Source organism: Lepisosteus platostomus, chromosome 7 (assembly GCF_059453375.1).
Source record: "Lepisosteus platostomus isolate fLepPlt1 chromosome 7, fLepPlt1.hap1, whole genome shotgun sequence".
Taxonomy (NCBI): domain Eukaryota; kingdom Metazoa; phylum Chordata; class Actinopteri; order Semionotiformes; family Lepisosteidae; genus Lepisosteus; species Lepisosteus platostomus.
The window spans coordinates 1,070,728-1,095,012 of NC_142617.1; the positions used below are offsets into that span (position 1 = coordinate 1,070,728).

The 24,285-nt window shown below is 51.2% G+C and overlaps 1 protein-coding gene across 4 annotated transcripts; it reads left to right on the forward strand.

Annotated features, from left to right (window-relative positions):
- The first annotated feature begins 156 nt into the window (after positions 1-156).
- Positions 157-23,843, forward strand: LOC148657737 (bromodomain and WD repeat-containing protein 3-like). 4 transcript variants are annotated; one of them, XM_088638404.1, is made up of 43 exons: positions 157-844; positions 957-1,015; positions 1,116-1,145; positions 1,308-1,367; positions 2,727-2,877; positions 3,310-3,408; positions 3,562-3,722; positions 4,007-4,228; positions 4,410-4,510; positions 4,740-4,810; positions 5,236-5,336; positions 5,430-5,470; positions 5,645-5,743; positions 6,132-6,285; positions 6,481-6,615; positions 6,897-7,025; positions 7,489-7,714; positions 7,900-8,073; positions 8,484-8,667; positions 8,946-9,033; positions 9,391-9,537; positions 9,862-9,950; positions 10,114-10,306; positions 10,647-10,751; positions 10,958-11,065; positions 11,575-11,699; positions 12,122-12,204; positions 12,478-12,589; positions 13,038-13,099; positions 13,293-13,448; positions 14,100-14,220; positions 14,415-14,540; positions 14,720-14,789; positions 15,094-15,147; positions 15,775-15,900; positions 16,474-16,626; positions 16,717-16,886; positions 17,141-17,349; positions 17,895-18,032; positions 18,752-18,898; positions 19,200-19,556; positions 19,874-20,005; positions 20,151-23,843. In XM_088638404.1, exons 1-43 carry the CDS (start codon positions 796-798, stop codon positions 22,193-22,195), a joined length of 7,362 nt encoding a protein of 2,453 aa, XP_088494530.1. In that variant the 5' UTR covers positions 157-795; the 3' UTR covers positions 22,196-23,843. The 4 variants fall into 4 exon arrangements, with proteins under 4 accessions (XP_088494530.1, XP_088494529.1, XP_088494532.1 ...); XM_088638403.1 differs by having other exon boundaries at positions 17,895-18,031; positions 18,745-18,898; XM_088638406.1 differs by lacking the exon at positions 1,116-1,145 and having other exon boundaries at positions 17,895-18,031; positions 18,745-18,898.
- Positions 23,844-24,285: the final 442 nt, after the last annotated feature.

Genomic DNA, 24,285 nt, shown 5'->3' on the forward strand with positions numbered 1-24,285 from the left:
CCATTACCTGCAAAGCGCTTTGAGTGGAGTGTCCAGAAAAGCGCTATACAAGTGTCAGCAATTATTATAATTATTCTCACTGTGCAGATCCCGTCTGTTTTTTATTGTTGTCATTCTGTAAAGTGCTTAGAGAAGGCGCTATATAAAAAAGTTTATTATTATATTATTATCATGACGCCTTCCCTGAGCTGGGCCCCGCAGTAACAACTCAGCTGCTGGACTGAAGCAGAACCGTCGACGAGCAGGGGTGGTGTTTACTTTTACGGGCCTTGCCGTGGGCTGCAGGCGTGTTTACACTCCACACGCAGAGGATGCCCACGAGCACCCTCGGCGGTGACGTCACCCCCCCAGGGCGGGCCGAACCACAGCGCGGAAAAACACGGCCAGGCAGCGTCTCCCAACCACCCCGTCTCCGCACGGACGCGATTCACCCGGCATCGCCAGTGCGCGGCGCAAACAGCAGGGGAAAGGCGGCCGGGGATCAGCAAGAAGCCTCCTTTCGAGCCGCATACCGCGTTTCTGTCAAGCGCGCCGAGCCCGCAGCGGCGAGGGACTATTTTCCCTCTCCCCCCCCACCTCCCCCCGCTTCCTGTGCGCCGGCGGAAGTATACACGGCGCAGCCCCGGCCTGCTCACTCCAATGGCGACCGGAGCGGGCTGAGCGCAGAGCGGGAGCGGCCGAGGAGGGGGTCAGAGCGCTGCCACCCGAAATAAATAAATATCTCTCTCTCTCTCCGTCTGCTACCGTAGGGGGGGAAACAGACCACGACTCCTCCTTCGCCTCCCCCACTTAACCATGGCCGGCACGACGGCCAAAAGTCAGAGTGTCTCGCTCCTCGAGTCGGGTAAGGCGCAGAGGGGGAAAGTGTGCAACAACACACGTCGCGGGGAGCAGCAGCTGAAACTTTCCGTGCCGACGCTGGGTCTCATCCGTGCCTCTTGTCCGTGTCGTTGCAGAGCTGTACTACCTGATCTCCCGCTTCCTGACGACCGGCCCCTGCCGGAGAGCGGCGCAGGTGAGCCCGCACGGGGCCGCTCGGGGGGGCGCGCCGGGGGGCTGCCCTGCGCCCGAGCAGGCGCTCACCCGGCTGGGCTTTGTGTTTCTGTGTGCCGCAGGTCCTGGCGAGCGAGCTGGAGGAGTACGAGGTGCGTACGTCTCCGCCGTGGCTGCGGTCACCCCCCCCGTCCCCGCTGTCTGACATCACGAAAGCAGCAGCTGCTGAGGCTGAGGCTGCACCGGGCTGCGGGTGGGAGACGCTCAGTTAACATTTTCACCCGCCCTCTCTCTCTCTTTCTGTCCTGCACAAGCTCCTGCCCAGGCGCCTGGACTGGCGAGGAGACGAGCACCCTCGCTCCTACGAAGACTTGGTAAGGGGCGGGGGCTGGCTGGCTGGGTGGGGGCTTGAGCCTTTTCTCCCCCCCTAAATGTCTTAAAAACGCTCATTCTCGCTCCTCCGGGGGGGGTGAGAGTTTCTGCGGGGCTCTGCACGGAAAATAAAGCAAAAGGCACACAGACCCACGGGCGCTTTTAAAACAAAAACGGAGCTGCCGTTTTCAGCTCCCTAAACCTCGATTATTACACGAATTAAAAACACAGGTACTGCTTGTGGGCTTCTAACACGTGCGGTTCCTGTCCCTCGCCAGGTAAGCGCGAGTAATGAGCGGGTTTCAGAGCCGCTCCGGTCCAGGTGCTGCGGTACCGTGCGGGCGGGGACTGCGCGGTGACGAGCGCCGACCCCGGCCAATCACAAGCCCGCTTGCGCCGCGGAGCAGCGCCCCGATTGGCCGGGAGCGTGTGAAGGCGTGCCTTGGGGAGCCCTCCTGCCGGCTGCCGGCTCTGCGCAGGTGGACACGCAGGGGGTCCGTCTGCGGCTGCACCGCATCTCTCGGGCTTTGGCCCGTGCAGACGTGCAGCCCTGTAGTTTGGTGCTAGCTGACATTGTAGGTGGCAGGAGGTTCTCTGTTTGAAATTAATCGATGAGCCAATGAGCTGTTTTGTGTGTGCAGTGTTTAGTTCTGCAGTTTTACACCTGCCTGGGAGACGGGGCATTTTATTCAGTCTTGCGATTAAGAGGTTGTTTGGCACTCAGGTTTTCTAAAAAAATAATTAGTGAGTCCTAATGCATTGTAGGTTAAACCCAGATGTCCAGTAAGGACAGAGTGTTATTTCTGTCTGTGGGGCCCCTATACACAGTAAAAATGAACTTGGGAGTCTTTGTTTAGTCTTAACTTTAGACTGGAGGCTGGATGGTACTGGATAATCCTGGTGAACCTTTAGTGTTGTGTTCAAAGGAAGATTGTAACGCTTGAGGATCTGTAGAACTGTAATGTTTGGGGGAGACATTGAAAGCGTTGTGATAATGAGTAACTCCTGAAGGATGGGCCTGAAACCTGTTTCCTGGCGGGCATGATGTCTTCCGGGATCGGTTTCATAGCTGCCTGTATTATTTATTTTACTTCCTAATTGTAATACATAAAACAGCACTTCACAGCCTTTTATAGGGTATTATACCTTCAGTGCAGTGATTGTTTCCAAACTGCAACTTTAAAGGATTTACAGAAAGATCCTTCTTGTGTCTAGTAAATAGCCAGTCTATCCAGGTTGGCATAAAAACCCTAACGATGAGCTGAGCACAAAGAGAGCAGGATAAACCCCTGTTCTGATGTTTCTGTGATCTGCGCTGTCGCCCGGATTCTCACCCCGTCTCTCCGCTCCGGCTCCCGCAGGTTCGGGCGAACAGCCATGTGGCCCCGGACCACCTGCTGCAGATCTGCCGCCAGCTGGGCCCGCTGCTGGACAGACAGGTCCCCTCCTGCGTCCCGGGTGTGGGGTCCCTGCTGGGGGCGGGCCGCCACTCCGCGCTGCGCCTGGACAAAGGTGACGGTCCCGCTGTCCCCCCTCGGCGCGGGGGCTCCTTCCGCGCGGCCGTTGGTGAAACCGCTGCGGGCCAGGATCACCGGGGAGGTTGAGTGGCCCTGATGACTGTGCTTGGGTTTCCCCTGTCCTGGGCTCCACTAGAGTCGCCCGGAGGGAGTCCTGCCTGCTCCTCCCCCTTTTCACTTGGCTCTTGGGTTTTCGGTTTCTGCAGCACTTCCTGTTGCATTTCCGAGGGGATGCGTGTTCGTTGTGGCCGTTGTGTGGTGTCTCTCTGTCCGTGCGTGTGTGTGTCCTCAGGCAGGTCAGGTGCGAGTCGTTCAGGTGATGCGTGCTGATGTGGGAGTGTCTCCCCGCTCGTTTTCCGCCGTCGGCTCGAGGGCCCCTTTGTCCGGCAGCTGCCAAGAGCCTCGTTTTTCCTCTTCTGTTTTGAAGATTTCAAGAAAGTCGTGTGGAAGGGCTCGGCTTTCGCAGCCCTGCGCAGAGGCAGGCCCCCGGAGATGCCGCTGACCTACAGCGACCCCCCGAATCTCGGTGAGGACCAGTAAGCACTTATTTGACCAGACTGAGCCCCAGTGGCTTTTCCGGGACGTCCCGCTTTTTACTCTGGCAGGCTCGGTCTCTTCCTCGCGCTCGGTCCTCTGGCCTTTCCTGCTCACCGCCCGGCTGCCCCCTTCTCTTTTACAGTGGAGATTTATCGTGCCAGAGAGCTCACGGGCACAGAGCGTTTTAGTTCTGCGTGTCCCGTGACCCACTATCAGCGCATGAAGATGCACAGGAGGATCCTGGGACACCTCTCTGCTGTGTACTGCGTGGCCTTCGACCGCACCGGACTCCGCATTTTCACCGTAAGGACGTTCGCTTGGTGTCCTCTGTTAGCCTGCCAGCTGCCTTTGCCGCGGCAGGAAGCTGTTTATCCCTCTTCGCAGTCCCTGGAAAGATGGCCTTGTTCCTCTTTTCCAGCAGGATGTGCGCGCATGAGCATTGAGCTGCGAGCGGGAGCTGTGTGCAGCGACGTGCGTTTGTTTGAGAGCGCCGCGGCCCGAGCCGCCGCGTGGTCGTGAGGTGTGCAGGAGTGGCGCCGCCAGGACCGCCTGACCCGACTGTGATCTGTGGTTTAATTCTCTTCAAGGGCTCTGACGACTGTTTGGTGAAGATCTGGTCCTCTTTCGACGGCAGGTTGCAGTCCACGCTGAGGGGCCACTCGGCGGAGATCTCTGACCTGGCCGTGAACTTCGAGAACACGCTCATGGCGGCGGGCAGCTGCGACAAGTCGATCCGCGTGTGGTGCCTCCGGACCTGCGCCCCCGTGGCCGTGCTGCAGGGGCACACGGGCTCCATCACCTCCCTGCAGGTAGGGTCTTCGCCTGCAGGACCTGACCATTGCTCAGCCCAGGAGAGTTGTCTTTTTATCGCCAAACGTGTTAGACTCTAAAGCCCTAGTTCTCTTACCCTGCGAACGAGCTGTGGCGTCTGATTAATTTATTACGGGATTTATAAGTGTTCATAAGTGTAACGATGCTGTTTCCTTTCAGTTCTCCCCTTGTGCCAAGGGCACAGTGAGGTACTTGGTGTCCACTGGCACTGATGGGATGGTGTGCTTTTGGCAGTGGGACGCAAGCAACACGAGTTTTGTGTGAGTATCTCGAATGTGTCGGACATCTAGCACTGTACATTAGTGTGATGTACAGTCAGGCGCTGTTCCTAGTGTCTCCCAGGATGGGGGAATTCTGTTGAAAATCTGCTGTTGGTTTCACACAGCCTCCGAAACCGAGAATAGAGACAACCAGATCTCGTATTTGTTTGGGTGTTGCCAGAAATAAATGTAAAAACGTGCTCTGACCGCCCTTTTTTTTATTATTTAGAGATCGTCCGCACAAGTTTACAAAAAGACTCCGACCCGGTGTTCAGATGGTGTGTTCTTCATTTAGTCCCGGTAAGGAAAGATTAAAAACTTGAATGGTTTTCTTTTTGCATTTTAGCAACAGGGAAGAAGACAAACTGTCTCACTGTGGTGGGCTGTATATATATATACCTGAATAATCCAATGCATTTCATTACATTTAAAAAAATTTTTGACACAGCTGAAGCAAGAATAGTTTCCTGAATATCTCTCTCTTCTGTTGATCATGATTGAACACCCTCTTGTCATCTGTAAATTGAGTGTTTGAGGGTGAGGGCTTTTGCCCAGAGTCTTCACTGTGAGCATGTTTAAGGTCTTCAAAGATGGCTTTGTTCTTGATAGTGTTGGCTTCTATTTTTATAAATATGCTTGCTGTGATTTACCGTGAGATGACGGTGTCTGGCTGCTGCTATAGAGTGTGTGAGACTCGGTGGTTTAAACCTGGGAAATGTTTCTAGGTGGCATGTTCTTGGCAACAGGAAGTACTGACCATGTCATCAGAATATACTACCTGGGTGGTGGCAGCCCTGAGAGGTGTTCAGAGCTCGAGGCACACACGGTAAGCCCCAGCCGTAGTACCTAACTGTCTTCTGGGAATTTGTCAGTTTTTGGTAAATTAAGATCTGTTTTCCTGGCTTTTTATATTTTTTAGGATAAAGTTGACAGTATCCAGTTTTGCAATACCGGGGACAGGTAGGCATTGCTTGTTGTTTGTGGCGTTGTGTAATGTTTTCTCGGGCTTCTTAGACATTTTTTCCGCAGTAAGATTTGTCTCCTGTCTTGCAGGAGAATGCCCGTTGTTTTTATGACGGTGTTTATTTTTAGTTGCTGTTCGGTTCAGGGGTTTCCCTGTGTGCTCTTTCTTAGGTTTGTGAGCGGCAGCAGGGACGGTACAGCTCGAATATGGAAGCTCCAACAGCAGCGATGGAGAAGCATTTTACTTGACATGGCTACTAACTTACCAGGGTAGGTCCAGACCTGGTAACCAGCCTGGGTTGTGGTGCAGTAATTCGGGTTCTCCAGGGGCACCCCAGCATTCGTAGGGAGAGGGTCCCTATGGATGAATGTTCACCTGAAACAGTGGCACAGCTGGTGGGATAGGAATCCGTCTTCTTTCCCCACAAATAGTGAGAGTTGTAGGAAAAGCGTGGGAAATACGATGGTGTGTGTTTTGTTTAAAACCAGGGAGATGCGATTCCGTGTTGCTGTGTAAAACGGAGTCGGTGAGTTCCTGTACTGTAGGCTCTGCACAGATCGTTGCAAAACCCAAAAACCGGGTTGAGAGAAGAAGTGAGTTCACTCTGGTGACTGCTCGGGTTGTGCACTGCTTGAGTTCCCCTCTCCCCCTCTGGAGGTCTGCTCCTGCGGCGGCGGAGGAAAGCTTCTTCAAGTCGAAGGTGACGATGGTCGCCTGGGACCGACACGACCACTCCGTCATCACAGCGGTCAACAACCACCTCCTCAAGGTGTGGAACTCCTACACGGGGCAGCTGCTTCACGTCCTGAAGGTACGTTTTTGCACGCTTTAATCTTCAACTTTGGCATAAACTGCGTTTTGCGAAGGAACGCCAGAGGCTGTGGCCTACCTGAAAGTAAAACCGTGCGGTGCCTGGCGCCCGTGTGGTGTTGCTGCTGTCCTGACGGGCGTGCGCGCGCACACGCGGCAGCGCACACGAGCAGTAACGGTCTGCGCTGCCTTGCAGGGCCACGAGGACGAGGTCTTCGTGTTGGAGCCTCACCCCTTCGACTCCCGGATCCTGCTGTCGGCCGGCCACGATGGCAATGTCTTCATATGGGACGTTGTCAGAGGAACGAAAACCCAGCATTACTTCAACATGGTACGGCCATCGCCTGCAATCGGCTCCATTGTGTGGGATCTTGTTTTTCAGCTTTTCTCTTCTTGAAAGAGCATGCCTCCTGTGTCTGTGTTGCATCTGTTAGTAGGTGGCAAGTGTTGAGTGCAGTAGTTTGCACTCGCAGTACTTTTAGTATGGCCATCCTGCGAGGTGCAGGTGTAACTCTTGTAGCTCAGGTATTTTCCTGATGCAGATTGCTGGGGCATTCATTCACTTCTGTGCGAGGTGTGAGCCGTATTCCCTTTGTTCTCTGTCCTGACCAGATTGAGGGGCAGGGTCACGGGGCGGTTTTTGACTGCAAGTTCTCTCCAGATGGCCAGCACTTCGCCTGCACGGACTCCCACGGACATCTGATCATATTTGGGTTTGGATCCTCTAAGCCCTATGAGAAGGTGAGACTGGACGGAAGGTGAAGTTGACTTTTTAGAGGGAGCCGCAGGATGAGCAGTAGCACTGATACCATTCGGTGATCATCCGTTCAAGAAGCTTGATGCGGCTATATGCACGTTTCACGAATCCTGTTCATTCAAAACGAGATGTTGTGAATCAAATGTTTTGAAACGTAGAGATCGGCAGTTGAATTCGTGTAAATAATACATTACCTTTATTGACGCATTGCAGTTCTGCTTGAGAAATTTTGCAATATTACATTTATTGTAATCTGGTTTCTTTTCAGCGTTCTTAATGACATTTGAGGTTTTTTCCTAGTTCTCTTCTAAATTCAGGTCTTATCCAAAGGCAAGAGAATGATGTCTTTCAGGTGCTTCCAAGGCTAGCACTGTTAGCTTCTACACTGCATGATGCGGCCAGTTTTTATTCCATCAACGAATTGCCTACGTCTTTCCTTTCCTTTAGCTTCCGGATCAGATGTTTTTCCACACGGATTACCGGCCCCTCATCCGAGACGCGAATAATTACGTGCTGGATGAGCAGACGCAGCAGGCACCCCACCTCATGCCGCCCCCTTTCCTGGTGGATGTGGATGGAAACCCACACCCCCCCAGATACCAGAGGCTCGTCCCCGGCAGGGAGAGCTTCGCCGACGAGCACCTGGTGCCTCAGCTGGGATACGTAGCGACAAGTAAGAGTGGGGCGGCCGGCGGCTCTTGGGGGTTCGAGCCCTGTTGTTCGTTTGTCTGGGTCAGTGGAGGGTCCGGAACGCCAGATCGGATGTGGGAGTGCGCCTGTGATTGTTGATTCTGTGGCTGGCGAGGCAGGGAGGCGTGTGCGTGCCTCTGCTGAGCAGGTTTCGCCTGTGCGCTCCAGGTGACGGGGATGTGGTGGAGCAGGTGATCAGCCAGCAGACCGGGGATCAGGACGATGCGGGCCAGGAGCCCAGCATGCTGGACGGCTTCATCCGGGAGCTGCAGGAGCAGCAGGACAGACAGAACGGAGCAGAGCCTGGAGCACCCCCCAGCGTAGAAGGCACCCCTCGCAGAGGTGAGGAAGCAGTCCTCCTCCTCCTCAGCAGGGCCCGACGTTTGTTGATGTTTCTTGGAGTTGCGTGTAGACATCGACCACAGTCAGATTGGTCCAACGTGGCGCCAGATAGTGGAGACGTGTTGCTCCTCGTCTGTACTTTTGTCTGTTTCATGTTGTGGACCGGGTTCCTTTAATGTCTTTGTAGTGGAGCATACATGCAAATAAGTGTTTCATTGCATTTGTACATATGATAAACTGAACTGTTTAACCACGGTTAAAAACCTCCATCTGCTTGTGAGAACTGCTGTAGACCTTTAAACTTTGAGCAGCGGCTTTTTTCTCTCTCCTTGAAATATTTAATAACTACCTTGTGGGTTGCGACACAGGCTAAAGTCACTCTTTCTCCCCCCCGCCGCGCGTCCCTCCAGTTTTCCGAAGCCAGAGCGCGGACGTGCAGTCGTCTCCCAGCGTGGGGCTGCGGCGCAGCGGGCAGGTGGAGGGCGTGCGGCAGATGCACCAGAACGCGCCGAGGAGCCAGATGGCCACGGAGAGGGACCTGCAGGCCTGGAAGCGCAGGGTCGTGGTGCCGGAGATGTCGCCCAGCCTGTACCGGTGAGCCTGAACCGCTGGCGCCTTCGTTAAACGTGCGCGGTGAAAGTCCAGTTCTTTGGGATTCCCTTTTGCGTGTTTTTCTATTTCTTTGATTTGTAGCGAAGCACAACAAAAAGTTAAAAAAATTCTGCATTTTTAAATAAAGCAGGCAAAGGGGTGTTCGGTGCTAAGGTTATTTTGACTACCTTGATCAAAGATTGAAAATTTTTTTTTGTTCATGGAACTTTTTGGGGGAGGAAAAAGCTTCATGGTTTTTGCCAAAATGTTTCTCTTTGCAGGAGACAGGAGGAGTACAGAATCGGCAAGGGGGAAGAGGAGATTTCACTCTACCTGTCAAAGAAGAAGAGACCACCTCACGGGGCACGGGTAAAGGGGGAGATATTTTCCTAAATTATCAGTCTCAATTCTAAAGCTGAAATGCATAATTTCATCCTTTTATAGGTACTGTAATTCTACAAGTAATGTCATGAACTGTCAATTTTGGTGATCTAGTGGAGTGACACAGGGATCTATACTAGGGCCACTGCTAGTATCCTGGTATTCTTGGTAAAACAATTAAATTGACAGTACTTTGCCCAAGTTGTTCCTGTATGATGCATAGCTGTATAAATGGGTGGAAGTTAAGAAACAGCTGTGTGAGATGCTTGGATCGTGATCTCGGTATTAAGCGATAGGCTTGATTGCTTCCTCCCTCTTGTTAACCTTTTCTCTGCTCAAAAACAGGACGATTCTGACGATGACAAGACTTACGCTAAACGCACGCAGTCTCGCAGGCCGCTGGTGAGGAGCCTTCGGGCCCGCAACGCTGCGGCTGAGTACATAGAAGACTCTTGTGAGGAGGGGGAGGAAACCAGAAGCTCTGCTGATGAGGTTAGTGTTCACCCGTCTTGATGTGGGGTGTTTTCAGTGGCTTCCCTTGCTACAGAACGATCCTGCTTCATCTGAGTAATTTCTGCAGTTTTAATGTGAAGGGATCGTAAGCTGAAGAGCTGCAGTGCTGCTAGAGAGAGGTGTCAGTCAGGGGCACCTGACTGCTAAAAACATGAGTTTGGAATCTTTATGATGTAATAAAGTTGTCATCTGAACCACCGTGAAACATGTTATCAGGTCTTGCGTCAGTGAAGGTTTTTCAGGACCGTGAAGCTCTCAGACTATGCATTTTTCAGGAGGTGTGTTTTGCTTTTTACGGTCCAGGGCAACGAAACAGAAGTCAGCGGAGCACCTTCAGCGGAGTCTTCCAACGAGGAAGAGGAGGCAGAGGAGTGGAAAACCGAAAGCTCCAGGTACTGATAACGAGACCTGTTCAATGTGTAATTACATTGAAATTGCTTTAAGAAATGTGGAACACTTAGGCACCCGAGTTTTTCCCCAAAATGTTTTTTTTAACCGAAGAAGCAGGTGCATTTAAAACCTGCAGGCTAGTGATCCGTGCTCCTGTCTCAGCAGCTCCTCCAGCGAGTACTCGGACTGGACAGCCGACGCGGGCATAAACCTGCAGCCGCCCACCCGGCTCTCGTCCCGCCACCGTGCGATGGTGTGGATCAGCAGCTCCGAGGAGGAAGAGGAGGAGCCTCCTGATGAGGAGGAGCGCCCGCCTCAGCCTCCGAAACAGAGGAGGTCCAGGAACAGAACTCCCCGGGTAAGATTGGCGCCCCCACCGCAGGCCCTGGGCTGCCCCCAGTCCCATCGATTCAGTTTACAGAGCGACTGTGTCCGAATCCCAGCGCTTAGCGTGATTAGATAGGTCGTCAGGATGTGGAACAGTTTCCTCCAGTGTGGTCATTGCAAAACGTGAACCTGTACTTTGAAGAGGCACCGAGACACAGGTTGCAGGTGAATACAAGCTCATCTAGAGAATTGTATCAACTGTACGTGTCGGTGAAGGAACTGATATTCCCCAACCAGTAAGTCGGAAGTCAAAACTCGCTCCAGACTGTGGTGTGATCCAGGCTGAAACGTTTTCTTTTCTTTGTTTCCAGAGACCATCATTTAACAGAGAGGTTTCAAACGAGTTCCGTCCCTCCGCTTGGATCACCGATGTCATTCCCCGGAAATCGCCGTTTGTTCCTCAGATGGGCGACGAGGTAAATCTTCTCCCGTTTCTTTTCTTCGAAAGCGCCCCCCTTCTCCTGCCCCTCTAGGAAGGGCAGGTTGTAACTGGCGTGTGAAGGGAGTGATGGCTCAAGGTGTCATGTGCTGGGAGCAGCGGGGCAGGAGATTGAAGAGGGGGAAACTGCCCCGCTGTAGAGTCTCTGTAGTGTGCTTCCTTTCACGTCTCCGTCCTCCGCAGGTAATCTACTTCCGCCAGGGCCATGAGGCGTACGTGGAGGCCGTGAGAAGAGGCAGCCTGTACAGCCTTAACCTTGAGAAGCAGCCGTGGAGAAAGATGGACCTGAGAGTAAGTCTGTGCAAGCCCCAGTGTCGTGCGTGTCCAGACCACACGGTTCAGAAACGGGGACCAACTGATGCGACCTGTGGGACAGTCGCCTAATTAAAAAAACACAGAAACGTTACATCCTTTTGAGTCCTAAAATTGTCATTTTTCCTAATCCAACAGAGTGAACAAAGGACGTATTAAAGCTCTCGAAGAAGGCCCCACAGCCGAAATGTTGTGTTCTCTTTTCAGCATGGAATTAACCTTTACTTGTTCCTTTAAAGCTCTACCAGAGTAGTTGCTTTAACACGGCCAATTGATTCTGTAGGCCCATTTAACATTTAGTGCTCACTGTTCATACTCAGCGGGGGCCTGGTGAACATGGGTTATACTCTTTTTTTTTTTTTTTTTTTTTTGAGTCCTCTGATACACTGACAGCATGTCCTCCTGGAACCTTAGCAGTTGTCTTTGAAAATCGGGTAACTTGCCCTTTTCACAATTGAATGGATAACTGTCTACTTTGACTTTGTCAGGACCAAGAGTTCGTAAAAATCACTGGAATCAAGTATGAAGTGTCGCCTCCAACACTGTGCTGCCTGAAGCTTTCTCTTATTGATCACGGCACAGGGAGACTCACGGATAAATCCTTCTCTCTAAAGTAAGTACCTTGCACGTGTCAGGTCAGGACCGGGGTCGGTACAGCTCTCTTCATGTTAGCGGGCTTTGTAGGTTTATAATATTTTCTACTTGTCTGCCTGAAGTTAAATTTCTCTACTTTTGCGTGTGTGGTTGTTTTTTTTTTTTAGCGAGCATGACTTTTTTTTTAGGCGTTGTCATACTTGTTGTCGTTTATGTACAGTAAGTCTTCCATTGCAGACGTGGAATAACAGCTTGTTTAGATTTTGTTCAAGTATAACAAGAAACTTGAAAATATCTGCTTGGTCGAGAAGAAAATGTTTTCAGAAGTAGGAGAGCTGTTCATTTGCCTTGGGGACCCCTGCCTGCTCTTCAGGGAGGGATGATTACAGAAGCATGTAGTTAACGTCACGAAGGTCATGAAGCTGTTCGCCCATTGTGCAGGTACCACGACATGCCAGATGTGATTGACTTCCTTGTCCTGAGGCAGTGTTATGATGAAGCCTGGCAGAGAAACTGGCAGCCAAGTAAGTTTAAAAGAATCGCATCACTGAGGTTTGAGGCTCTTACTTTGAAATCCAGAAATATGCGTATCGTATATTCAGGGAGGGCTTTGGAAATTGTATTTTCTTTGTAGAGTTAAATGTTTTCATGAGATGGTCCGGTATATTGAGATATGCTCGAATATAAAAATCGAGGGTACACTTGAATTATGTAGGGGATCTTTGGTCTGTACCAATGAAAATTGAGTTCTGTTGCAATGCATAGACGAAATGGGATTTCAACGTCTGGAATTTCAGATGACCGATTCCGATCTGTGATCGACGACGCCTGGTGGTTTGGGACTCTGGTGTGTCAGGAGCCGTATCAGCCGGAGTATCCCGACAGTCACTTTCAGTGCTTCACCGTGCGGTAAGGAAAGGGAAATGTTGCCCCGGAGTTTTGCCAGGAGCTAGTGAAGAGGATGGCAGGGTGCGAGATTTCATGGAGGATGAATTATAGGATGGAAAATTGGCATTGAAAAGGAATCGGATTAAGTATCTGGCTTTTGAAAACCACGTAAAAGTACAAGTTTTTTTTTTTGTCTCTTTGGGAAAGCTCAGCTGTAAGTATTCTGAATCAGTCCCAATATCTAGTGGCTTTAACCTCACGGTTAGAAAATAGGCTTGAGAATGAGGTTGTTGGCAAAACCCTGCTTCGTGTTCCCTGTCACCTGCGCTTGAAGACTAAGCGCTGGGGCTATGTGTCAGTGAGAAGCAATGGTGGTCTTGGTTCCCTTCTGATATTCTCCCTGTGCTCAACATGGAGTGGAAGTGAGTGATCAGACCTGTCTGCGGTTTCACACGCTGTTGTTTTTCAGGTGGGACAATGGAGAGACGGAGAAGCTCAGCCCCTGGGATGTGGAGCCTATTCCACCGAACGGTACAGTGAACTCATTCTGGGAGCTTGTAGGACAGCGGGAATGATACAGCACGCGCTTCAGAAAGAGCTTTAAAACAAGTCGGTGCTTCAGATGTTTCACCCGGGACCGCTTTTCACGTCGCTGCTTTTCGCTTCGCGAGCCGCCTGGGCCGCACGGCGGGTGGGTGACGCGTCTCTGTGCCTCCGGTTTCAGCCCAGCACCCCGAGACGGTGGGAGGCAGCGTGCCCGTGACCTCGGACGAGATGAGCGAGCTGCTGTACCAGCCGCGGCGCGGGGAGTGGGGCCGGCGGGGCCGGGACGAGGAGTGTGAGCGGATCATCAGCGGCATCGATCAGCTTGTGGCCCTCGGTAAGGTGCCCTGCGCTTCTCGCGCCTGTGCTGCTGGTCTGATGGGCCGTCGCCCATCTGTAATCGTAATCGGCATCATCATTCCTTACACTTGTATAGCGCTTCTCTGGACACTCCACTCAAAGTGCTTTATTGGTAATAGGGATCCCCTCCAACCCACCAGTGTGCAGCCCCACCTGGATGATGCCCTGGCAGCCGTAGTGCGCCAGACCGTTCACCACACACCAGCTCTCAGTGGGGAGGAGAGCAGAGTGATGAAGCCAGTTTATAGATGGGGATTATTCGGACTCCATGATTGGTAAAAAGGCCAGTGGGAAATGTGGCCAGGTAGCTGGGGTAACACTCCTACTCTTTGAAAAACACCCTGAGATTTTTAATGACCACAGAGAGTCAGGACCTCGGTTTTACGTCTCATCAGAAGGACAGCGCCTTTTTACAGGCCCCCTACTGGCCCCACTAACACCTCTTCTGGCAGCAGCCTTAGCTTTCCCAGGAGTCTCCCCTCCGCTGGGCTTCAGTGGGCTGCCAGTTGTGAGTTGCGGGGTGATATTGCTGCTGGTGTGTGTGTGTGCCTTGAAATTTGAAGTGGCCCGCGTGGCTTGGCGGTGTCAGGAATAACGCCTGGACCTGACGGCTTTCTTTGACCCGCAGACATCGCGGCTCCCTTTGCTGGCCCGGTGGACCTTGTTCAGTATCCCACCTACTGCAGGGTGGTGGCGTACCCTACCGACCTCAGCACCATCAGAATGAGGCTGGTGAATCGGTTTTACAGGTCAGTGTTGTCCTCCTCCTGTCCTGCTGGCGCTCTGGAAATTGATTGAAGAGCAGCAGTACCCGTCCAAGCAATCAGCAGTTGGTGTGCCTTTAAGGCTGTGCTCAGATTTTTTTAAGATGGTGCATAATTTTTTTTAATCTAAAATTGGCTTATTTCTGTGTAATGACTATCATTTTTTGTTTTTTTTGCAGAAGGATCTCGGCTTTAGTCTGGGAGGTGAGGTACATTGAGCTCAATGCCAGGTCCTTCAATGAGCCAAGCAGCAAGATTGCACAGACGGCGAAGAAGATCACAGACGTCCTCCTCAAGTTCATTAAGTAGGTGTTTGTTGAGCTGCCTTGGGGAGCTGTTTTTGTTGAGCTGTCTTTTGAATAGGTGGAGTTATTATTTAGCAAAGGATGCACGTAACTTTAGAAAACCTTTGACCTAAATGTAAACCAAATGATATACTGTACAAGGTGTGAAATATATTGCCTTTTTTTTAACTTTTTTTTAGTAAAGAGGACTGTGTAGACATTTTGGAGATCTACAACACGATGGACGATCTGAGCTGCACTGAAGATGAGGTGAGGAAATTGAATTAGGGTTACTCTTTTTGTAATTTCCCATTTGTTTATAAAAACAAATAAATGATGCTTTGCTCATGAAACTGTGCTACTTTAGCAATGAAGGGGCAAAACAATTACGTCACTCAGTATATAAAACGTTTGCATCACTGAATTTCTTTGTTGAAGAGCGGAGAGCCCAGAAACTAAGCTTTGCGCTGTTGAAAGCAGTCAGTGTTGCAGCTGTGGTCTCGGGGGAAGGTCTTCAGCAGCGAGTGGCAGCTCCTGTGCTGATACTGACAGGTGTGTCTGAACCTTTCTTTAGGAGCTGGACGACACAGATGCACCTGGAACTTCCTCGGGAAGGAACCTGAGACAAGTAACGTTCTTTGAGCAACTTTGCATTGTTGTGAAGAGCCTGTAAAGTCTTGTTTTAGTCCAGATGGAGTCAGGAGCTTGAATTGTGTGAGAACTCTGAGGAAAACCAGGGTACTTCATGGTTCTTCATAGTGTTTATGGACCAGTCTGTGGCACTCTTCCACCCAAATTTCCAAACCAGTGCCCCAGTGCGATGATGGGGGACACTGCGCTGTAGGTGGTGCTGCTTTGGGCGAGATGTTAAAGTGGGGTCCTGACTGCTTTTAGTAATTCAAGATCCTTTGGAAGAGCAGAGGCATTCCACCCTGGGTTTATACATGCTGGCCGCCTCCTGCTGTGTGTCTGTCAGTGGAGGATGAAGTGGACCCCTTTAGTGTAAACCACTTGTGTGCTCTGGGGACAAAAAGCACTGTATAAATCCAAGGAATTGTTCGGCTTTATAAGCACTTGGAGATGTCAAGAGGTGGAGTAAAGAATTGGCATTCGCTTCTTGTTGTTGTCGCCAAATGAACTGTCCTCTTCCGGGTCTTCGTTCTTTTGGCTGCAGAGGGACTTGAAGTTTGTTCGGTGGTTTTCTGTCACTGACTTCTCTCTGACTGTCACTGACAGACTGTTTCTCTCGGTGCAGCGCGATATGGAGTTTCTCTACGACGTCGACGCCTGGAAGGACCGGTGCAAGGTGCTGGTGGACTACATCCTGGAGTGCGAGGACTCCGAGCCCTTCCGGCAGCCCGTCGATCCGGATGACTATCCGGTATGGGAAATAGCTGGATCCCAACAAGTCGCTGGTCCTTGGCCTGTGAACACAGCCTTCATTGCACAGATTCCTGAGCTGTCATGGCCTTCTAATAAATTGGCTTCATGTGTGTGGGGAGCATACTGGTGCACTATGGCTGCCGTTGCATCATCCAGGTGGGGCGGCATGCTGGTGGTGGAGTGTGTTGAGTGGAGTGTCTAGAAAAGCGCCCAGAAAAAAGTGTCCAGAAAATATAAGTGTAATGAATTATTACTCTTGGCTTACATAAGTGGTGGGAGCCGCTCAGTCTCCGTCCAGGAAACATTGCCCACAAACGTGGCCTTGTATGACGATTTCTTTACAGTTGCTTGATGAGCCGATTGTTTTTTAATTTGTGCAAACGGTTAACAGAAGAAGCTCCTTCTGGGCACAATGATATAATGCGAGCATCCTGACTGTGGACAAGCTGATTTACTGGGTTTTAAAAAAAACTGGGTAGGCAGTGAGTTGTTATAAAGTATTGTTCAGTAATACTGTGCATAGCTTTGCACTGATGGCAGGAGAAGTGATGGTTTCACGTGCGTGTTTCAGGACTATCGGGACATCATTGACACGCCGATGGATTTTGGGACGGTGAAGCGGACTCTGGAAGAGGACAAGTACGAGAATCCAGTCGAGCTATGCAAAGATATCCGCCTCATCTTCCTTAATGCAAAAGCCTATACACCAAATAAGCGTTCGAAGGTATGGGCGACGCCTGTGCCTGTCCGTCTTGAGAAAGTGCCTTAAGCATCTGTGCGGATAGTAAGCCCCTCGTTCTTGTGGCTTTTGCAGATCTACAGCATGACCTTGCGGCTCTCCGCCTTCTTTGAGGAGCGGATAAGGATGATCATCCCAGACTACAAGACGGCGCTGAAGCACAGCGAGACGCTGCGGCGCAGCCAGCGGTGCCGGCGGAGGCTGCAGCACCGAGAGCCGCCGGAGTCCGGCTGCCGCGCTTCCGGGTACGTCTGCGCCGCGGTGGTCCGGAAACGTCTCCACGTATGGTGGAGCGTGTCTTGTGTCTGCCTTGCGTTCCATCTCGGCTGTTTGTGCGGAGGCCGTCGGCATCCCCTGACCGTATAAATCCTGGAGACGCCGCTTGTGCGCTCCTCTGTCAGCGCTATGTTCCCTGTAGTCCTCGGAGTCGACATGCATATTGTACCTTGAAAACGCGTTGCAGAAGTGCTTATTTCCTGTTGTGTTTCGCATCTCTCAGTCGGAAAGGGAAGGTATTAAAAGCTCAGGAAGAGGTGGAAACATCATCCAAGACTTGTACGACATCTACCTCAGCCAAAGCGTCTGCCTCAGCGCGGTTCCAGAGGAGGAGGAGGAGGAGGAGAGCTGTCTCGTCTGGAGAAGATTCTTCAGCGTCCGACAAAGCCCTCTCTGCAGCCTCAGGGCACAACACCGAGGAGTCCACGACCAGTAAGACATTCCTCAAGATTCCAGTTTCCCGCCACGGTGTGTTTTTTTTTTTTTTTCCAACAATTGTTTCGTTTTCAAAATGTGGTGCCCATGATAAAGACTGTGAGCTTGAATGAATAGCTAAAAGGGCTGTAATGAACCAGGTGTTTAGGATTTAAAAACCTAAGGGTCATTTCTGTGGCGAAACGTAGCCCGTCCATACATCTTCACATGCAGAAATAATTCGAATGGAAATTCACGGGCCGGTTTAATAGCGTGAACTAGTCTGGCACTACGCTTTCCAGCATTCACTTGTAATCGTGTTTGTTATAGTTTTCCACGTGGAAAGCTATACCGGCACTGAGTGAATCCTGGTTGGCATGTTTGCTCTGCTGAAGTGAGTATTCTCATGTGAAGTGCAAAAGAGCTCGCGCTCCTCCGAGATGAAGTTCTGGTAATTGTCCATCTGCTGTACCTGAACTTGCCCGGCGGGCTCTGTATAGGTTGCTACAAGGTGAATGGAAAGCACCCCTGTGCCCAGAGCTTGTCCCGGTCGTGTTTTTTAGCCTCGGAGAGCGAGAGTGAGGCGTCTTCCAGCAGCAGTTCCAGGGGCTCGGCCTCCTCCTCGCGTCGCCATGGTAGCAGGGAGGTGGGCGGAGCCAGGGTGACCAGGAACAGGCCTGCGCAGCACTGGAAGAGGCCAGGTGAGAAACCTGTTAGCAGGCTGCTGTGCCCGCGGTCGGGCAGTGGAGTGGGGGTGGGGCGTCAAGGTACGATCAGCTCTTCGGCGTGTCAGTTGCCTGCTAACGGCAACATCTGCACATGTACATCTATTCATCACTTTGGTAGGCACGGGTGGGGAAAAATGCTTTGTAAAACTGGTAAAGTGGAAATGTCCTTTCCAGAGGTTAAGCTTTAAAATACTGGGTTTACATGCTTTGCGCTGTAATTGTTTCCCCCAGTCAAATCGAGATGGGTTTAAGTTTGTTGCCTCGTCTCTTAAGTTCAGTTGCCTTTCGAGCAGCAGCAGCTCGCATTTTGTCAGAGGAATCCGAAAAGGTTTTTCACAATATGGCTGATGTGTAACTCCCAACGCTGTGAGGTCCATACTTGACTGGCCAATAAGAGGAATGTGAGCGGGAGGCATTGTGGGGAAAGTATTTGTGTACCCCTGTGATTTCCATGAGGTCTGGGGAATTTATTTTTTTGTAAAAGTGAGAAGTTTTGGAAAATGAAAGTTCACCCAACCAAAGGTGTATCAGTGTACTTTTGTCTGCCTTTCACTAGTACCAGTCCCAAATTTGTCAGACTTGTGAGCAGGACAGACAACTGAATGCAGTTAAACGGAACAGACAGCTGGGAGTCTAGTTGAAAAGAATCGGCCCTTTTCATTCACTTTGACCCCTCTGCCCCCCGGGTTCAGTGTCGGAGAGCGAGGCGTCTTCCAGCAGCCCCCAGGACAGCGACGATGGCAGTGCCGCGCGCCCGCGGAGCGGAGAGAGGAGAGCAGCCGGGACGTCCGGCAGCAGGGTGACCAGGAACAGGGCTGCGGCCGGACGGGAAAGGCCAGGTAGGACTGGTGGGGAGGAGGCGTGCGGACTCGGGCAGCACATCCCCCCTCCGTTTAACTGCAGGGCCTCTCCAGCCGTGCTTTCTGTGACTGTTCATAGCTCTCGAGCCGTAATCATACATGGCTGGTTGGACACACTCTAACTTTAAACGTGGTCCCACCTGCAGAAGATTAGGTTCTCATTAGTTGGAGCCGTTCTCTGGCCAGAGGTCCCGGATCGAAGGGATGTTGGTGGCTGTAGGCAGCCTGCGCCCTGATTGCAGTCTGCGGAGGAGAAAAGGCCGGTGTGCTCTTTCACCAGAGACCGGCGTGCAGGTGAACGGCCACGGCAGCAGAATTTCCCGGGACGAGTGGGCGAGTGACTCGGATGGGGAGGGGCCTTCCGACTCGCATACTGACAGCGAGGAGGAGGAGGAGGAGGAGGAGGAGGAGGAGATTGGACGGAGGCCGTCGACCAGGAGGGCGGCTGTGGCTGCCGCCAACAAGACGAAGGTGATGAGCACCACCGAGGATGACGAGGAGTTGACCTGCTCTGAAAAGGAGGATGATGGGAAGGCGGGTGGCTGCCGGCCTCGGCACAGGGTGAACAAGCGCAAGCTGAACATCCAGAGCAGCTCCGAGGACGAGGAGCCGTCGCCCCAGGGTGACCTTCGCTCAGGTGAGGCCGGGCTGCTTGGGAACCACGTTACTAGAATAGAGGTACTCTTCACCTGGTCGTGTCCTTAAAGAGATTTTTGTCCTTTGAGAGATTAAATTTGTTAGTGTTTTAAGCCTGACTATAAAGGCATTGTTATTATTTTTAAATAAAACCAGATCTACCGATAACATGCCACTTGGCTTAGTTTTAGCATGTTTTTTTTGCTCATCTTAAGAGGTGGCATGTTAGCATTCCCTTGATACACTGACATTAAAAATACAGGTAGCAGGTGCCAGGAATTGCTTATCGCAATTAAGTCATTTTATTTAATTTTGAAGGGTCGAGAGAAGGTGAGCAGTCTTCCAGCAGCTCGAAGGAGAGCCGAGATGAACCTCTGGCCTCGTCTCGTCCCCATCAGAATGGGGAGACCGGAGGGACCTGCAGGGGCAGGGCAACCAGGAGCAGCCAAGGTGAGTCATCCCTGACACCCAGATACTATTGCATGACCACATCTGTGGTTTTTAGATTTATTCAACTAGTAATTGATATGCTAGAGTAATTTGACCTTGTGGCTCAGCTGCGTTTGGCGTTTACTGTGGCCTGTTCTCGTTGTAGAGAGAAGTGCTCAGGTGAACGGTCACAGTCGGACCTCTCGCACGAGCAGAGCGAGGAGGCGGGGGGCTCGTCGACCCATGGGAGCCATCGCCGAAGAGGAGGGAATCAGGCGGAGGCCGTCGGCCAGGAAGACGGCGGTTGCTGCTGCCAGCAAAATGAAGATGATGACTGAGGATGACGAGGAGCTGCCGCCCCTGGGAGAAGGGGGTGGTGGGCGGTACCCTCGGAGAACCACCACCACCAAGAAGGTGTTGAACACGGAGAGCAGCTCCGAAGAGGAGTCTGTCCTGGACGTGGAGGTGGGAAATAGCGGCCAAAAGTGTCCTCTCCAAAATGGGAAGAAATTAACGCAGAAGAAGGGGATGAGAGGACACACCTCGGAGAGTGAAGAGCACGTTGGAAACGATAATAAGGGGAGAGTGTCTTTGCAACATAAAAAGGGTAAATTGCCCTTAAAAAGCCAGAGGCTTGAGTCTGGCACTGAGGAGGAAGAACCACAGCCCTCCCATTGCAGACGCCCTGCGGCTTCAGCTTCAAGATGGAAGGTGTTGGCTTCTGCCGAGGAAACCGAAGAATCGAGCGAAGACAACAAGCACAGACGGTCGAACGGCAGGAGCGAGGGAGCAGAATCTGCCTCGAGCGAGGAGGAGGCCAGGCAGCCTTCTCGGAGTGCAGCCCAGAGAAAGACGCCAACTGCGAAACCTGGGGATAGGTGGGTGTCTGAAAGCGTGGACTGCAACAACAGGACTTCCTCGGAGGAGGGTCTGGCGCATCGCACCAAACGCAGGTACAACATGCGGCAGGCTTGCAGGTTTGCCGCTGACGGGGGCGAAGCCAGTCACAGCAGGGAACAGTTTTCCCGTGCTTGTAAAAGGAAATCCTTCGCAGTCCTGAGGGAAGACTCTCTGTCTGAGAGCGAAGACCCTGGGGACCTGCCCACTGCGGCCGCCTCTGAAAGGAGCACTAGGCTCCAGCAGGAGAGAGACTCGTCGGAGGAGCGTTCAGAGCCTGCAGAGGACGCCCTGCGCAAGACCAGCAGAGAACAGGATCATTGTTCTTCCAGGAGACACGGTGGTAAGCTGGACTGTAGGGGTAGCTGTACTGAAAGCACTGTCTACCAGAAATGGTCTTCCGGTTACTTAGCGGGCAGAGGCGTGGAGGTGGAGGCAAGCAGTCGGCGTGATGCAGGAAAATCGCATTGCACAGACAGCGACTCCCAGGAAGAGCAGCCTGGCCGTCAGGATAGAGTGTTTTCCGGCAGAAAACCTTGTCTGCGAGCCTTGCCACGGAAAAGAGATGCCACGGAGGACTCGGAGGAAGAGGAATGGCGGTCCGAAACAGAAGGTGGCTTGGAATCCAGGAAAAAAGGCCAACTCTGGAGGACCGGTGCTCGGGACGAGGGGAGGCGGCTGGAGCCGAGCGGTCGGGCCAACCCCAGGAAGAGGCGCCTCTCCGATTCCGAGGATAACCTCCCCATCAAAAAGAAATGCCTGCGGAATTTGGAGCGCCATTCTAGAGGAAACGGAGAGGAACAGACATTTAGAAAAAAATACTGTGAAGAAGAATCGGCAAGCGATTTTGAAGCTGAGGAGGGACACGACGACGGGGACTGCGATGAGAGCGACGGGCTCTCGGAGGATGAGGAGCCGAGATCCAGAGGCAGGACGATCCGGTCGGCTCCGCACGTCGCAGCCGCAAGGAACAGAAGGAGCTCGAGCCAGCAGAGGAGATGGGAAAGCAGCAGCAGCGGCAGCGGCGGCTGGAGCACTGGGTCTGGCAGCGAGGAGGAAAGCGGCTCTTCCGCGGCGCTCCTTTCGGGGCCACATACCCGAGTCCGGGGCGGCGGCAGGGGGCGCCGCTTTGGGAACACGGACTGCAGCAGCCAGGGAGCCGCCCGGCGCTCCGGAAGGAAGCGGAGGAAGGTGTTGGCCGTCGACGGCGATGGCGGCGAAGTCTTTTCCGCCCCCGGGAAGCCGCGGCAAGCCTCCCGCATCCGGACGAGAAATCGCGGCAGGCGGACCGTGTCGTATCGCGACAGCGAGTGAAGGGAGCGAGGCGGAGCGGCGCCGGGCTCGTCCTCGGCCATAACTTATGGGACACTTTCAAGACGCGTGATTGTCAAGGAAATGTAGTAGCACTGGAAACCTTTAGAAAAAATGCTGTGAATCAGTTTCATTCAGGGATATTTATATTTTCTATGAAAAGGTTTATAGAGCTTAGGAACTGTTACTAAGGCATTTACTTGCTGTTTTCACAATGGTTAGCACAGATACCATATTGTGCCTCTTTCTTGGGGCAAATATTAATATGTCCACAGGTTTAATTGAGCAAAAAAATCTGTTCACGTTCAGCTTTTGTGATTTTGGCCAGCTAGTCAAAGGTTTGTGGGGAAGCATTAGCCGCTTGGGTGCTATCTAAATATACCTCTTAATAATTAACCTGATATTGCTGGCTGGCTTACACTAAAATACAGAGGCGTTTCATTTACTAGTCTTGCATTAGAAACTCAGGGGTCAGAAAAGTTTACTGAACTCTCATGCATTCTTTATGAAAATCAAAGCAACCCTTTCTTAAATAAATTCAAACATATGCACTGGCCTTGAACAAATCTGCCCCACCCTCCTGACACTACTCCAGAGAGCCACGAACTTTGTACACTGCAAACTTGACAGCTGTAGAAAGATGCTTAAATTTAATCTATGTGCCACATTGCACAACCATTGAGCCCTTTTTTGTCATATCAAAAGCTTATCTGTGGAAGTTAGGGAAAACCTTAATGTCTGTCCTAACACTTTGGGGAATGAGAACTTTGTGGGGAGTGTAATCAAGGTGTTTGCAGAACCATAATTCTACCATACAATTCAAGTATAAATGAAATCTCTTCAGGTTCTGGAGTTAAAGTGCCAAAGAACCATCAAAAGGCAGTCTCTCAAACCAGTGGGTTGTGCGGAGTGGCTTCAGCGGTGTGTCCGACATTCATATTTATTGTTCAGCCTTGTTCTATTTCCAAAATTAGTTGGTAACTTGCCAAGTGCAGAATACCAAAAAAAATCCTCCCCATTCTATCCTAGTTTCTGTAGCATAACAGTTTCTCATATTGGGAAGACTTGCTTGGGTATAGGTCGTCCTTGTATTGTTTCAGTATTAAAATCACCTTTGAGACCTAACCCGGAGCGTAGAACTGTACTTAACTCAGACTTCTTTGAATTTAGAATTCAGAACGTGTTCTTGAGATGTGGGTAAAATAGCATTTTTTGTTTTGAATAAAGAAGTTTGAATTTTTATGGTTTATTTTGCTTTACAATTTAAAGTTAGGAAAGGCTTCAGAATGTCTTTACATCTCATGTTTAATTTTCCATTGTTAATGACATTTTTCATTGTTCGCTTGTGTTGGCGTTGACCCACGGTTGAGGGGAGCTGCTTTTGGCTTATAAAATCACAGTTGCCAAACTACAGGTATTTGTGATGTCTGAACGTTAAACCCAAAACTGGGACTGCAAACTGACCTTGAATGACCTCATTCAGAGGACCAGGTCTGCTTTGCGTGTAGTTAAAAGCTGTTGAAGCGAATCAGAAATTGAATTGCTGTATAGAATTAGTTTGGTTTAAAATGATTTTTTTTGTTCCATTTGTTGTTAGTGGTTCGGAGTATCATGCTGTTTGCTCCAATAAAGCAGATGGGAGAGTAAACAATTGCATACTGAATTCTTTTTATGGATAAAGGTAACTTTGTGCCATGTTTTTTGTTTTTCTGGGATGTCTAGTAGGTGATAGTTTGTCTCTGATCGAACTGCTGGTACTTCAGAGCATTTTTATTTTCAAGGCCAACAGCACTTGCCTGGAGCCAATTTAGCTGCAAACCAGCATTGTTTCAGAAAGACCCTAACAGATGTAATAGTTCTCCTCAAACATTTGACATCACCCTAGATGACCCAGTGACCTCCTCCAGAAACATGAGCATTGGTTAAGAGGACAGCTGCTTTATGTGAAATTGAAGTTGCTTGCCACACTGTACTGGAGTCCTAGGCATCTTTTACTTCCCTGTATAAACATGAACCAGCTGTCATCTGTATAAGAAGGAACATAAACGTTATCCCAACTTAAAATAATTTAGGCAAAACTCAGAAAATCATTA

Coding starts and splice junctions, on each gene's coding strand:
- LOC148657737 (XM_088638403.1), top strand. CDS start 796: ATGGCCGGCACGACGGCCAAAAGTCAGAGTGTCTCGCTCCTCGAGTCG. Junction 14,541..14,719: donor GTCCTCCTCAAGTTCATTAA/GTAGGTGTTTGT, acceptor ACTTTTTTTTAG/TAAAGAGGACTGTGTAGACA. Junction 19,557..19,873: donor CCAGGGTGACCTTCGCTCAG/GTGAGGCCGGGC, acceptor TTAATTTTGAAG/GGTCGAGAGAAGGTGAGCAG.